Source organism: Phocoena sinus, chromosome 2 (assembly GCF_008692025.1).
Source record: "Phocoena sinus isolate mPhoSin1 chromosome 2, mPhoSin1.pri, whole genome shotgun sequence".
Lineage (NCBI taxonomy): Eukaryota > Metazoa > Chordata > Mammalia > Artiodactyla > Phocoenidae > Phocoena > Phocoena sinus.
The window spans coordinates 86,276,017-86,292,055 of NC_045764.1; the positions used below are offsets into that span (position 1 = coordinate 86,276,017).

Genomic DNA, 16,039 nt, shown 5'->3' on the forward strand with positions numbered 1-16,039 from the left:
GATCCTCGTTGGTTGATCTCGGCACTGAGTTAAGACTTTGAGAGCCATTTTCAGTTCTCCACCCTAGCGTCCCCTTCGATTCAAGGATACTAAGGAAGTAAGTTCCATTCTGTACGGGTTCAGGATTTCAAGAAAACCCTAATTTTTCCAGCTGCCTAAACAAGCCGTGACTCAGTGGCTCTCCAGTTATGACCACCTCCCTGAAATTGCTCAGGACTAAGGTATTCTTGCCCAAGCACACCTACTTCTCTTGGTTTTTCAAAAAAAACTATTATGACACCAAGCCGGCCTCTAGCACACAGCAGGAAGTCACCTCTCCACTGCCATGCCTCCTCCTCAGTTCTCCAAATCACCACCAGCATCGTTCTACCTACCCTGATTCCTGTTAGTCTGTCCTGTCCCTCTAAGGTCACATGCGATTTGAGCAAAAGAATTTTCCACAGTGGAACCTCCAAGAGGGTTACCAGGTCCAAACAGGAGGACCGGAGCAGAAAGTATCATCGTCATTTCCCAGTCTCTTCTCCCTGAATCAGCGTGTCTGTTCTTGAATATTTTACAAGCATTCAAAATAGACAAAAGGATTGCACAGGGGTGGAATTCGCCAAAACCCATGCCTTAAATATCTGGAATTCTGTACGTGTTTTTGGAACAGAAACTGAAAGGGAAATATTCAACCCAGCATCGGTGATGGGAGAGAGACTCTTAGCAGGCCTGCAGAAGCACGCTAAGCCCCGTGTGTGTGTTTGTGCTTGCGCTCAGCTGCACCGAGGCAAGCACGCCCAGCGGGGGAGGCAGCAGAAGTCGCCTGCAACTGACGGTTCCCTGGGACATCTTGCTCTCATTTGATAAAATAACAAGCTGCACATATTAAATATATTTTCTTAAAACCTGTGTCTGAAGTTTTGGTTGACCGAGGTCACAGTAGTGTTTTGCTTTCAGTTACCTTCACTGAAATATTTTTCCTAGTTCCAAAGTTATATTTTCTCCTGATGACAAATTTGAACGCTAAATGTGTTCCAGGGGAAAAAGACCAAAGACTATGACATATTTCCTTCCTGAGGGGTTTTATTTCAGAAGTGGAAGACTATATTTCTAGGGGTAATTACAACTGGAAACTCTTAAAAATTCTAGTTGCGAGCCCTAGATTTGGTGCTACCGTTTTATGGTGATGCTTTCCCCGCGTTGGCTTGGGTGATAACTCTGCCCCTTGCTGTTTGGTTTTAGACGTTAATGAATGTCTGGATCCAACCACGTGTATCAGTGGGAACTGTGTCAACACCCCAGGCAGCTATACCTGTGATTGTCCACCCGATTTTGAGCTGAATCCAACTCGAGTTGGCTGTGTTGGTAAGATCTTAAAAACTTTTCAGAGAAACATACTGTCTGTTATTTTTAAAGCAACATTGAACGTTGCATTCTCAAATTTTAAAAAAGTAATCGTATAAGAATTTAAACATCTCCTAAATATGGTTTATACTTTCAGGTCCTTTTCTCTAGGTAAATTCCCAGTATATGTGTTTGGGCACTTTTTAGTTTCTTAGTAAATTATGGTTATTAAACAGTTTTTTGGAAGTGGGTTTGAATTTTCAACCCTTACGTAGAAAGAATTTGCCTGACCGCTTTTTGTTTGTATATGGTAAATAGATACCCGCTCTGGAAATTGCTATTTGGATGTTCGACCTCGAGGAGACAATGGAGATACAGCCTGTAGCAATGAAATTGGAGTTGGTGTTTCCAAGGCTTCCTGCTGCTGTTCTCTGGGTAAAGCCTGGGGTACTCCTTGTGAGCTGTGCCCTGCTGTGAACACATGTAAGTGGACATCCTCCGATTTATTATTATTATTCCAGCTCAGTCCAGTTCTCCTTTCTAGCTCCAGAGAATAGAAGCCACAGAGGGAGGGAGCTGCCACTGGTCTCTACTCTTTAATCAGGGAGGGGAGATCAGTCCTTCCAGCCCTGTTGAAGAATCCCACTCCCAATTTGGAAGTCAGAACATGTCCCCAGTTGGCTTGCACTAAAAGGTCAAGTAGGGCAGGCAACATCTCATTTCTGTCTGAGTGAACAGAAGATAGCAGTATTTTAAAGAAGATTTTCCAGGCTAGGTTACTTATATTAGGACACATTGATCTCTCCTCTTGTCATCTATTGGCCAGTCTTAGAAGCTCTAGGACAGATGGGAGTTTCCCTGGGTGAAAAAGAAGCAATTAACTAAGCAAATACGAAATGGAAAATCATTCCATTCTTATGGTATGACTTGAAAGAAAGCTTTAGAGTGTGATTTTAAGGACATAATGTCTTCTAAAAACATAAAAGGCTTTCCTTTTTCTAAGTGGACGCTGTATTACGATTTAGAGTCAGATGTAGCTTCTGGGGCAAAGGTCAGTGGCTGCTGCTTACAGGGTATATTGGGATAGGTATTGATTCTTTCCTTGCTGAAGGGTCACTTATTTACTTTTTCTGAAATTATTTGTTGAGTACCTAGAGGATGTACTTTGTGTGTGCAGAGGTGATAATTTATGGATAATTGGATGGCTAATTCTAGTCTAATGGGTAGTTCCTGCCTTCCAGGAGTGTACAGTCTAGCAAAATATGACCTAGACATAAGAGCTGTAATTCAACGTAGACCTCAGTAAGGGAAGAAAGAAGAGCAGACTCAGTGCCATGAGTGGGAGAAAGAGCACACCTGGTTCCAGTTAGGACTGTGTCACTCGCCACCCATGTAACTTTGGAGTCAGCAAGCCTGTTTCCTCATTCATAATATGCCTCATAGGATTAAATGAAATCACTCATGTAAAACACTCAGCACAAGGATGGATGCTTGGCAGGCACCTCCTTCTCTCCTTTATTCAGAAAGGGAAGTCAGTTGTGATTGGCAGTGTGTGGTGATAACTTGGTGCGTTTTTTAATTGGGGCTTGAAGGAAGGGTGTGTGACATGAAAGAGGGGACTTAAAAAGAGTGGATGATTGCAGGAAGGGGAGAGAAAAATAAAAGAGGAGGGAGGATAGTTAATTTCACTGATGTTGAAAGAATCAAAGCAAGATGGTTAGGTGGGGCGCAGGGGGAGTCCGTTCTATTGAGTAACGATGATTAGCCAAGCAATAGAGGTCCACCCCACCTCAAACTGGATCAGAGCTAGAGCTGGAATACATACATATATACATTTATGCATATATACATATAATTTCAGAAATCGAGGAGGGGGATTATCAGATTTGGAAAGACCATGATCATTGTGAAAGAACTGATTCTTACAGATGCTTGCCAGGATGACACAGCAGGTTCAGGTCATTCTTATCCATGTGTTCCTGTATGGATCACACTGCCGGTGCATGGCACTGAAAGAAATGTTTTCGAGTGAAATACTTGGATGACAGCATTCATGGAGGGAACCAGAGGACACTGTAAAAAGTTGGTTTTGGAAACCAGGGGAATTAGTGTTGCCATCAGTAGAAACAGAGGGGCAAGAAAACTCTCTAGTCATTAAGGAGAGAAGTGGGATGGGAACCAAGAAAGAACAGCTTTTCCTAAGGCTCTGTTTGGAAAGGGTTTTGGAGACAAGCTGATTAACAATATTAAGGGAAGTTGTGATTCCCAGGAAATAAGACTGAACAAAACATAAAAATGGAGGAGATGGTTGCAAAATAAAAAGGGAAAGAAAAATCTTTAAAAAGAAATAATGATGGAGATAGAGAATAAAATAGTTCATAAGAACATAAGAGATAGAGAATAAAACAGTTCATAAGAACATAAGACCAGAGAGTAGGCGGAAGGTTCAGAGACTGAGGACAGTAGCCTTACATTTGGCACACATAGAAAAAGCCATTTGAAAGGAGAAGTATGTACAAAGATGTTAACCTGCTTCAGGTGAGTGGGGTAACTGCCCAAGATGCCTGAAAATGAATATTTTAAGATGGATATGTCCGTTTTTCTCTTGAGGATACTATTTCTAGAAATTTTAGATTCAGAAGAACTCAGTCTGATCTTTTTGTTGTTGTTTCCATAGCTGAGTACAAAATTCTTTGTCCTGGAGGAGAAGGTTTTCGACCCAACCCTATCACGGTTATATTGGAAGGTAATTCTGTTTCGCTTATCTTAAAGTGCGCACCTTTGGAACTTCCTCGGTTTTCTTTACAATGCTGTCGTTGTCATTTTGATAGATATCGACGAGTGCCAGGAGCTCCCAGGGCTGTGCCAAGGCGGGAAATGTATCAACACCTTTGGCAGTTTCCAGTGCCGCTGTCCGACGGGCTACTACCTGAATGAAGACACCCGAGTGTGTGATGGTAAGTGGCCCTTTTAGGATGACAGGTTCTTTCAGACATTAAGAACTGACCTCAAAACACAGCATACAGTTAGTTGCCAGGGAAACTGAGACTCTAGCAATGCAGCACAGTAGTCTAAGTGCAAACGTGGCCAGGAAACGATGCCACACGTGGCAGCTCGCGCTCATGTTAGTGACAGAACATCATGTCCAATACACCCTAAATCGCCCTCTTTTTTTTGAGAGAAACGGTGTTTTGTTATCTTGAGCCGTAGTCCTGTTTATGCCTGCAGAGTTTTCCATGCTTTTCAGAAAAGCCATTTTTATTGGAGTAGCACAGGTCTCATTTCAGTGGCTTCTGTATTCTGGACAGTTCTGGGCTCTCTTTCTTGTCCTTCACCAACTTATCATTTATACTAAGCATTTAAATGAGCTTCTCTTTGGAGGCAGCCCCTTTGGTTTTATGATGCAAGTGATGACTCCTGTTTATCCCGTGTTACTGGGAAGGTGGAGACTATCGACCACTGTTAGCTTTCAGAGCACGTGGACCGTTGACCAGCGTGGGGAAATGGTTTTCATCTATATACAGGAGTCACACAACGGATTTGGGAGGAGAAGACCTCCCTGTGTCCTGGAGGGGAAATACTCCTCTGCTCCTCCAAAAGGCTTATGAGGTGATCTCGGCAGTGACAACCTTGTTGAGTATTAGTCAAGCATCACGGTACACGTGACACATCTTAAGACCCATGGAGTTAACAAAAATTAGAATCAGCCCCTGTGTTTGAAAATGGGGAAGGAGGCGTGATACACCTACTTCTGTGCTGTCTTACCAGTGCAGATTCATGAAGCCAGTTTTTGATGGCTTCAGGATATATCATATCCTTCCTGAGATTTTGTGAACATATGAAGTACCTAGCTATCTTCCTGAAAGATACTTGAGAATTATAATTTCTCCACATTACCATCACTGCACGTGTTTGAGGATGTTTTGGACTCGTTTATTAAGAACTCTTATCAGAAGGTAAAATTTCCTTTTCTAAAACTCCTCTCCTGAAAATGCACACATTAGCACAGACTAAGGACACTGATGAATGAAACATCCGTGTTCCTTATCCAGGTTGCGAAGTGCCCTGTGGATTTTCTCCAAGACCATCAACATTTATATTGACCCTGAGTACCAGACCATTCCAAAGAGTGAAATTTCCATATTCACATACCACTTTCTCTCTGGATTATAGATGTGAATGAATGTGAAACTCCCGGAATCTGTGGTCCAGGGACCTGTTATAACACCGTGGGCAACTACACCTGTATTTGCCCTCCAGACTACATGCAAGTGAATGGGGGGAATAATTGCATGGGTAAGTCCTAGCTTTTCTTTATAGTGCATGTTTGGTCCTCATCTGCAAAGAGAAAAAGAGCTTCCGAGCCAGCAGTTAGTCCTCAGCATTACGTTACTCGTAAGAGCGAGTACTGCCACCCTTTCACTGAAAGAGCCTCCTCTCCTGTAAAGCGTAAGCTGGGCCTTTTCTCACCACCTCGTGTGGGTGGTTGGGAGTTTTCTTTAAAATGTAATGTTGGAAAATCCCAAACAAAGGTTTAATAGTACTTCTTTTGTTTGACTTTGGGTGTATCTTTATACAACTATATTTACAGCACTGACCTACAGTATTAAAACATCATGAGTCGGAAATGAGAAAATCACTGCCAAATAGCAGTGGAGAATTGTTACTAGGAGACTGGGTGGAGAGTCACGTAAAGTTTATTAACACCGCAGCTACATAATGACTAAGTTCTGCGGCACAAAACAACAGGGAATATATTTCTCAAAGTCCTTTTTCTTGTAGCAGCATAGGACGACGGAGAGCTGTGTGAGAACAGGCTTTTCCTGCCCTGATTGAAGTCAAGTTACAATACACTTCAAAAGAGATTCACTCCTTAAGTATCCCCCTAGAATCTCCCTGTCGTGATTTCCCCATGGCATCACCAGTCCCTTAACTTCCTCCTTTCTTCTAGATATGAGGAGAAGCTTGTGCTACAGGAACTATTACGCTGACAACCAGACCTGCGACGGAGAACTGTTGTTCAATATGACCAAGAAGATGTGCTGTTGTTCCTACAACATTGGCCGGGCCTGGAATAAGCCCTGTGAACAGTGTCCCATCCCAAGCACAGGTGAGTTTTAGTTTCACCGTTACCAGAAAGATAGCTCGGTACATTACCCACAAATTGTTGGGGAGATGAATCTCAGCAAGGGAAGAAAAGGGTGCATCGTTGATCTTCATAAGAAAAGATTAGCTCACAAGGGCAAATAGTTAAATTCACAGTTGATCTTAGTACTTGCAGGTGAAAACTGAGTCACAGAATATGCTTTCTAATTTATACCCAGGTTCATTCACCAGACGCGTAGACTCAGTATATCACAAAAATATAAACATTGTTACCATTGTTATGGAGTCTGCCATATAACTAAAAGTCTGGAAACATTGGGCAAAGCAGTATGACAAATAAGTAAACCATAGTCCTATCAATTTTACTTATTTATAACTAATCTTGTTCCAGAAAGAATTCAAGGTGGCCCACAAAGATGCAAATGTAAAATAAGAAGGCCTAATGCAAATGGAAAGCAAGGGTAAGAAACTCAGAGCAAGGAACAAGGGTAATACACAAGATCCAAGCTGGGAATTCCTACACACTTGCCAGCAACGAGCAATAACCTGGGCTCTAAACCTTCTAGCAGCTCATATAGAGAGAGATGTGATCGAATCTAAGAGTCTCAATGACCACAAAGTAAAATCAACACTTAAAGAAAAGCAGAAAAGATCAACTCCTTGATATTGAGATCTTAGAGAAATTTCTTCTTATATCCTCATACAGAAAAATCCAAATAATGTTACCTGTTTGGAAAAAAAAAGTCTAACTTACATCTTAGCAGTAAATGAAGCAAAAACTTTGGTGCAGTGTTCTTCTACGGTAGATGATATATGTCCTATATATTGTGATGACATCATTTACTAATGATGATCTAGAATATCTTCATGATTTAGATTGAATGAACTACCATGCAGAGTATTGATCTGAGAATTGTGTGGTACCTACTCCATTCCCCACAGTGATACGTAAAATCCTAAACCTATTGTCTGATGCTACCTGACAGTGCATAAAACAGAAGATTCTTTTTTAGTAAAATATACCATCTCATCCATTGTTTACTCTGGAAATAGTGTAATAACCATTACTTAGAATTACGAGTTGTCTCCACTCTGCAAGATGTTGTTAGACCAGGGGTTGGCAAACAAGAGCCCATATAGGCCAGATCCAGCCCTCCTCCTATTTTTGTATGGCCCACAAGCTAAAAGTAATTTTGACATTTTTAAATGGTTGGAAAAAAAGTCAAAGGAATGATGTATCATGACCTGAAAATTTTATGAACTTCAAGTTTTAGTAAATAAAATTTTACTAGAATTCAGCCCCACTAATTTATTTACATATTATCTATGGTTGCTTTCGTGAAATAGTTGAGTAGTTTTAACAGGGACTGCACAGCTTGCAAAACCTAAAATATTTACTTTTTAGCCCTCTAAGAAAAAATTTGCTGACCCCTGATCTTGACCAGTGGCCTTCAAATCTTTTGATCGTACATACCTATCGTTAAAAAACCTGGAGGTTACACGCACCTGCTGTGTGTATTTACAAGTAAATGTGTATATGTCTCTATATATTTGTTTTCAATTATATTGAGAAATGCATTGATTATTTTCACAAACTGTTCTATTATAAAATATACACAAAATTAATTTTAAAGTTGGATTTTACAAAGATAGACATCCTAGTATTTTCTTTTTTACCTTGATGGATCATTGTACATTCCCCTGCAGACCACTTTGGACATCTCTGATAAAGACTATCATTTACTTTCAGAAATATCTGTCTGAGTTTTAAGAATCTGCATACTCTTAATATAACATGCAAGGTTTCGTCTTCATGTTGAATATTGGCCAAATCCAGGCATGGCTGTTCATTAGCTATGCAGTCTGCACACAGTTTCGGAGTCCCTGAAATTTGTCCGGATGGTCCGTGGAGCTGGCGTGACACTTGTTGGAAGTGGACCCTAACTCCTTTTTTTATGAGGAAATAAAAGCACTACGAAAAGAACATGTTACATTTTGATTAAAATACTTTTGGAAACCTTTTACTAATTTTCAGTAGGTTTGACCCATGAGGCAATGGCCTTCTTGAGCTTAAATTGATACCATGCTATACTGGTCACGCTCATGATCTGCAATTACAGAATCGCAGAGTTAAAAGGGACCACAGATGACATTTAGTGCATCCTTTATTATCAACTTTGATGAATTCGGGTGAAGGAGAGAAAGATAAAGGGTCGGCGGGGGGAGGGAGTGAGAGAGAACAAGAGAGCTGCATCAAAAGAAATCCAGCTCCAAAACTTGAAGTAATGAGGTAAGTTGGTTGTTTGATGTGAATTAGTCATTAATAGACCTCCTATCAAGAACTTAGCTAGATTTGCCACAGTCTCCCCCAGTCTGTCGAGGAAATGGCTTTTGTATACATTCATTAAATCCTAGATCCCTTAATGCAGAGTGGAAAGAGGCACTCATGCCAGTCCCTGGGTTCAGAACTGAACAACGTCCTTATAGAAACCCAGATTCCTACAGGCAGGATCATACAAATGAGTGGCATATGATATAGAGACCTCTGCTTCTGCCTCATTATTACATCAACATGAGGTCACTTTTCCTTCAGCGCTTGTCTTAAGGAGAAGTTTACACCATCTGTAGGAATTTTCAGATTAATTTTTTATTCTAAATTTTTCAAAATACAGGTAAATACCTTTCAAGAATGTATACAAAGTAATTTTGTTCAGCCTAATTGTTGCTCTCTGCTGACCCCTATTCCCACCCCGCTCACCCCACCTTCGTTCAATCACTGCAGATGAATTTGCTACACTCTGTGGAAGTCAAAGGCCAGGCTTCGTCATCGACATTTACACTGGTTTACCTGTTGGTGAGTTATGATGCCTCTGTTGGAACTTTTTGTCTCTGCCTTTGTGTTAAGAAAAGGAAGTACACACTGTTATTTTCTCAGTTTGCTTTTTCTTTCTTAGAAGGAACAAATTAAACAGTGCCATTTAGCTTTATTGAAACTCTGATTCTTAGTTTGAAACAAACAGTACAGACACCCTGTGTAGCTCCACCTAATTGGCAGCAGCATTTGTCGGTCATGATTAAGGGGACTGGAAAGCTTTTCACAGAATTACAATCAAGCTTAGTTAAACCAACCCTAGGCATCAACAAAGAGAGATTCTGGGAGTAGGGCCAGTTGACGTTTGATTTGACTATAATTCCCAATCCTTCCATCTGACTGAGACCTGAGTTTAATATGACTGTTCATACCAATACTTATGTGTAGGTGGATCAGTTTTATCTCACATAGAATCTCCTCAGGTCATCTGCTTTGGGATTTTTAGATGTGAAGTTAAAAAAAAAAAAAAAAAAAACTTTCCAATCTGAGGCCCTGTCTGGTAACTGGAGCAGAGACCACTGCAGTGCTAGTGAAGCTTACGCAAGATTCAGAAGTATTGCACGGCGTTCAGCCAATGGAAGTGATGCCTTTGTGGTTTAAAACCAAATAACATAAAAGTAGATGGAAAGCTATTGCATTCTCAGAGTCTTTCCCCAGTGTGATTTCTATGGATCCTTAGATGCCCCTCTTAACTCTGAGCAGTTGTGTCTAGTAGCAAACATCACCACTTTGTCTGTTCCACCTTATTCCTAATAAGTAAACTGAAATCCACATCAGCCTTTCCAATGACCTTGTTTAAGAAAACAAGGGTCTGGTCCAGCAATCAGCCTGACTCTCTTAGTGCCAAATACATATGGCTCTGTAGTCAACGTCCAAAGAAACTTCATGATTTGGAAAGAAAACCTGTTAAATGGCATTGGCCTGAAACGCCCGGCTCCTAGCTGCTTTGTTTTTCCCCTTCCCAAAACAGATCTTTTCATCTCCTTAGAATCTCTGATCTGAGGATAAGTGGTCTTTAATAGTAGAATCCATCGTTCTCTGTGGATGGACCAGGCGTGTACCCCAGCAAGGCCTACCTTCTAATGTTGGTAGCAGGCAGAGACTCAAGACAGCATTAACATCATCCACTAATAAAACTGGAAAGGCTTCAGACATCATCTAGTCCACATCAGCTAGGCCTTGCCTTACAGTTGAGGGGACAGAGGCCTAGACAGGGGAGGGGACTCAGCTGAGGTCACCTGGCTAATTAATAACAGAGCTGAGACCAGAATCCAGTCCTGACTCACAGCTTGCTTTGCCTCTAGCTCTTGAAAACTGGAAATGTGATAGTTAGCAGTATACTTATTGTTAGCAAATTCCAGCATGATAAAATATTTAGATGACTGAGAAACTTTGTTTTATTTAAGCTTTATACTCTTCTTCTGAAAGGTCTGAAGATTGTTGGCATATAGAACCCATTCGTGTGGGGTTAAAACTATAGCAAGTTTATTAATCTTGTCTTTAAACATAAACTTTTCCAAGTTGAAGTTCCAATGGAATCCAGACAGGAAAAGAAAATATAATTTTTAATATATGCTTTTGCTCTTTTATGCCTAACAATGGCTAGAAATTTGACCCAGCCTGTTATTGTTAAACTTGAAAACACATCTCTTGTATTTAAAACAAATGAATGTGGACATAACATTTCATGTTTTAACCCGTACGTGGTTCAAGAATGTCTGAATTTTTTTTCTTCTTGCTGCGAGTGCATAGTTGTGATATATCTTTGCCTAACTTTTTAAGAACATGAATGACAAATGTGTGAAAAATCTAAAACGTAATGACTTGTTGTATTCAAAATGGAAATATACCCCTTGATATTCTAAGCTGGTTTTTTTTCCATGAAAGAGATCAATTTGTCTTCAAACAAAATCAGGCCCTTTAGAAAAAGGTCCAACATAAATCCATGTCCTGTCGAATTTCTCCTTTAAAACAGATTGGCTTTAGGGTGTGATTCTTCTGAAAGCTCTTGTGAGTTCCACTTAAGTCTATAGCCATCTTCTGACAACTTATGCAAACAAAGTATCTTGCAGAGGCTCCGGACTATGATATGTAAAGGAAAGTATCTCGACAACAATAACAGAAACCTAATGGATTGGAAAGACCAAAGCTTTGCATTCCCTCCCTGCTTCTGAAGTGTTTTGTGAAACTCTGCCAGAGGGCTGGTAGAGGGGCCCTCTGGGATAACAAGCACTTCGCTAATGGTTTTGAGAAGATTGTTTGACTGTGGGAAAGCATACGGGAGACAGGACAGCCTGTTAGCGGATTCCTGGTATCGAATCCCAACTCTGCCTCCTGTTGGCTGTACAGTCTTCGGCAAGTTCCGTGCTCTGACTTCCTTAGTTCCATCATCTGCATCATGATGATGGTCAGAGTACCTAGAGACCATCTCACAGGGTGGCCCTGATGATTTGGTAACTAAATTCAGGTTAAATGCTTGAGAAATATACCAGGCACATAGCAAGGGAGACACTACTGTTACTGTCACTGTTACCGTTATTATCCTAGAGGACACTGAATGGTCAGGAGTTCAGAGCAGGTCAAACAGCAAGCGGATCCACCAGGCTGGTGAGGAGACCAGACTTGCCCACATGGCTCCCTCACCAGCTGGCCCGCCGGCTTTAGCAGCCTGGGTCCTGGCTCTGCTCTCACTCCCGCTTTGGTCCTGTTTTAATGCTCAGCAACCCCACTTCCAGGTACTGGTTCTTAATTGAATACATTTTAATTGGCACTTAACATTTGTCAGACCGTGTACCGGGGCCGGTAACACCGTAGCGTAGAAGCCAGCCCCGGTGCCCGGGCCTGGGAAGCCACAGTCTACGGTGACAGTCCTTCCTTGGTGCCTGCTCTCTCTGCATGGTCAGCTCAGGCCCAGCTTACATCCCCAGACCTGACTTACCTCCATTCAAAAGCCATGTGAAGGAGAAAGGGGGTGTTGAAGTAGAATTTGGAAGATCAGAGCTGGCCGTGACCATGGGCTCCTCCTCTGTTCCTCACCAGCTCTCCTCTCCCGTTCTAGACGAACACCACCACACACTTGGGGTAGAGAGACCACTTTCTCTTGGCAGTCACTTTTATTCTGCTCATCTGGTGCACAGGGCCCGGTGGGTACAAAGACGGCTCCTACCTGGACAAAGCCGATGCTATAAAACAAAACCAGAAAAACAGATAGTCAGGCAGACAGACACATGAGCGTCTGACAAGCAGTCTAGTTATCTCAGTTTGCTCTTCACTGACGTCCCCGCTTCCATCACCACCCCAGCACACACGCACACACGCAAGCACATACACACACATACACACGCACTTTCTCTTCTTTGGCTTTAGACCTTACATAGAATGAATTAGAAGCAGCTGACTCTCCATTCCAGTTTACCCTGCAGAGGGACCAAATGCCGTTCCGTCACTCATACGTACCTGCTCTGTTTCTAGATATCGATGAATGTCGGGAGATCCCAGGGGTCTGTGAAAATGGCGTGTGTATCAACATGGTTGGCAGCTTCCGATGTGAATGTCCAGTGGGCTTCTTCTATAATGACAAGTTGCTGGTTTGTGAAGGTAAGAGAGGCTGTCGCTATGTCACATCCAGAAATGAGCCAACCGATGAGCTGCATACCCACACACACACACATGTGGCCAAGTTCACAACACTGGAATTTCAGAAATCCATCTAACTCCAGCAGTACTGAAGGGCAACATGTGGATCAACAGACATTTCATGTAAAAATTCCCTAACACGCAGCGGGAAAAGCAGGATGTCCATTCCCCAGCCCTCTCTCCCCACACACACAATGTATTAGATTTCCCAGCTGATACGGAAAAGCCTTGAGATCCCGGGTGTGTCCAATAGATGGCTATTGTTTCACATTGCTTGAAAGTGAGCATGAGTGGTGGGCAGTCGTCTTGAGCTGAACCTCAAAATCAGTGTTCCCTTCCAAACGGAGCCTTTGCTCCTCCCAAGTGAAAACAAGGTTAATGCAAATATTTCAAATGCATGAGAGAATCCCAAATGGCAAGAACAGCAAATTCGATTTTATGTGAAGAATGTTGGCATGAGTGCAAATGGTACTTTTTTCATTTTCAAATTACCTCCGCTTGCCACGTGTTTGTGCTGTGATTCTGCGCATTCCTTACCGCACTTCATATTTTTCCGACATCTGGGGAAGATAGTGTTCTTTTACATTTTAGTAAAAGGGACGTTACTGGTTATTAAATATACCATGGGCCCTAGGACAGCTAGAATAACTTTCTATTTAATACTTAGAGTCTCTAGCAGAGTTTTTGTTCACGTTAGAGCACGTATTAGCGCACAGAGCTCAACATTTTAATATTTAAAAATCTTTTTCTCCTAAACTGGGGACAACTTATAGACCATGAGTCAAGTTACAGCCCCAAGCGCATGCTTGTTAAATTCTCCTCACCAGGCTTTCTGTTCCTGTGGCCAAGTTGGCCCACGTCCCTTCCTCTGCCTGCTCTGCGGGGGAGTGGGAACAGGGTGACAGCCATTCCTAACCTTCCTAAGGAGATAGTCATTTCGGGCTTTGGTTCGGGCCCTGGGCTTCAGGTCGTCAAGGATCAGGTGTGGGGAGGAGGCATGATGTGGGAATGGAGAAGAAAGCCCACAGCAGGTGACCCTATAGTGCGAGAGGTGGCTGCCTGCTCATAGCCACCGTATTCCACCTGTCGTACGTGCGTCACGATGTCTGCCGCCTTCTGTGGCATCTCCCCTTCTCTTCCATTCAGAGCTGGTTACTTGACCCAGGTGCCTCTTTGGCACTTATATCTGCTGAAGCAGCAGCCGTTGGCCAGAAACCAGAGGTAAGGCCATCCAGGACCACCATGCCAACTGGCTAGACCTTGCTACACACATGAGACTGAAAACCTACAGCTGCACCAGTGCAAGGCACTTTGCTGTCAGGGTAGCATTCAGTGGATGTGGAGATTACAAAGCACTCCAGCTTTTGGTTTCCGTTTCGTAGGATATCCATCTTCAGGGTGAATGTTTAATCCATGGTCCGCTGCTTCCCAGCACACTCTTAGCTCGCAGAATCAGAAAAGGAAGGTTGATTTAGTACGTGCCTCAGCCAGACTGAAATTGGAATGGATTCCAGAAGTGATTTAGGGAGCATCCATGCGTCTGCCCTCCCCAAGTATGTATATCATCAGATGTTAGGCATCTGATGCATTACAGAAATGCTTGTCTGTGACACCGACTGGCTTCTCCAACTACGCAAGGTACCCTCTGTGTTTCTGTACACCCTTAATTAAGAGCAGGGCAGGCCTGGTGGTGAGGTGCTGCTGGGTCCTGGGTCCACTGTAACCCAAGGCAGGCAAATTCTGCTTCTGTATCTGTTGTACAGAGAGGCACACCCCGGATGAGACGGAAACTCCCACTGACTGCCAATAGCACTGAGGTTTTCCCACCACAAAAGCACACACCTAGGAGGCCTTGGTTGACGTATTTGCCGCCCCCTTGTGGGAACTTCTTTGGCTGAGCCGACTTCTGCAGGAAACCCCGGTACTGGGGCTGAGCTGACTCCCCACCTGTGTTACAGGCTATTCCCTTTACTGGATTTAGACTGAATTAGAATGTTTCATAAGAGCAGGGGAAGGGAATATGTATTTTGCCCCACGCTGTAGCCTGGACTGTGCAGTAACTTTTGCAATGCCATGAATTTGAACTGTATTAGGTAGCTGTTAAATTTTTTAAAAGATAGACAACTCCGTGAGCATAGTCAAAGCCCTGGAGCACACAATATCCATTTTATTCTTTCCTTTGATAGTGAGCGTTTGGTTATTTTCAGTGGTTTTATGTGCAGTCTCTCATGTTAAGTCTCCTTGACTTGACTGCCATGTGGCAGAAATTTAAGCAAGAGCCTGTGCAGCCCTGCAGTTCAAAGCACTGTCTGTAGACCAGGAGTACCAGCATCACTTGGGAGCTTAATGGAAGCACAGAATCTCAAGCCTCTCCCCAGACATGCTGAATCAGATATGCCTTTCAAAAAAATCCTAAGTGATTCATATGCGCATTCAGGTTTGAGATGCCCTGCTCTGCAGACCTCACAGCCTTCCAGACGAAAGCAACCCAACTGAATCCCAAAACCCCCAGGCTTCGAGCAAATACAAGATTTCCTAGGATATTGGTCTATACCCGTATCAAGTCCTGGCCCTTGAAGCTGAGTTTCACAACTTTTTCTAGACATTAGCAGCGTTAGAACCCATATGTGGTGATAAATCAAGTATTTGCATTTCTGAAACATATTTGTAAAACAGAAAAATTAGAAAACAAAATTTCCATCTTCCGTGGTTTGTTCAGTAGAACCGATCAAAACAAGAAAATATAAATCCATGTTGTGTGAGAGGCTTCATCAACTTGACACCAGATTCCGCCCTCCCTGTAATTCAGTTCTCTCCTGCTTGTAGATATCGACGAGTGTCAGAACGGCCCGGTGTGCCAGCGCAACGCGGAGTGCATCAACACTGCGGGCAGCTACCGCTGCGACTGCAAGCCCGGCTACCGCTTCACCTCCACAGGGCAGTGCAATGGCAAGTAGTCCCCACCGCCCAGCGCCCACCCGACGGGCCAGCCCCATTGAGCTGCAGATACCTGGATTTCTTTGAGACGGTTAGGTTGAAGAATACATGACTTCTGAGTTGTAGTAACTAAACTGGGAAAAGGGAAAACTGTTGAAATGT

At 42.8% G+C, this 16,039-nt stretch overlaps 1 protein-coding gene across 2 annotated transcripts in view; it reads left to right on the top strand.

The window, feature by feature from the left end:
• Positions 1-16,039, top strand: part of FBN1 (fibrillin 1) — a 275,481-nt gene that overhangs the window by 191,866 nt on the left and 67,576 nt on the right. For both annotated transcript variants that reach the window (XM_032624190.1, XM_032624189.1), the window contains exons 37-45: positions 1,225-1,347; positions 1,645-1,809; positions 4,004-4,072; positions 4,158-4,283; positions 5,500-5,622; positions 6,278-6,436; positions 9,215-9,286; positions 12,776-12,901; positions 15,767-15,889. In XM_032624190.1, coding sequence (XP_032480081.1) covers positions 1,225-1,347; positions 1,645-1,809; positions 4,004-4,072; positions 4,158-4,283; positions 5,500-5,622; positions 6,278-6,436; positions 9,215-9,286; positions 12,776-12,901; positions 15,767-15,889 — 1,086 coding nt within the window. The remainder of the gene's footprint in view (positions 1-1,224; positions 1,348-1,644; positions 1,810-4,003; positions 4,073-4,157; positions 4,284-5,499; positions 5,623-6,277; positions 6,437-9,214; positions 9,287-12,775; positions 12,902-15,766; positions 15,890-16,039) is intronic.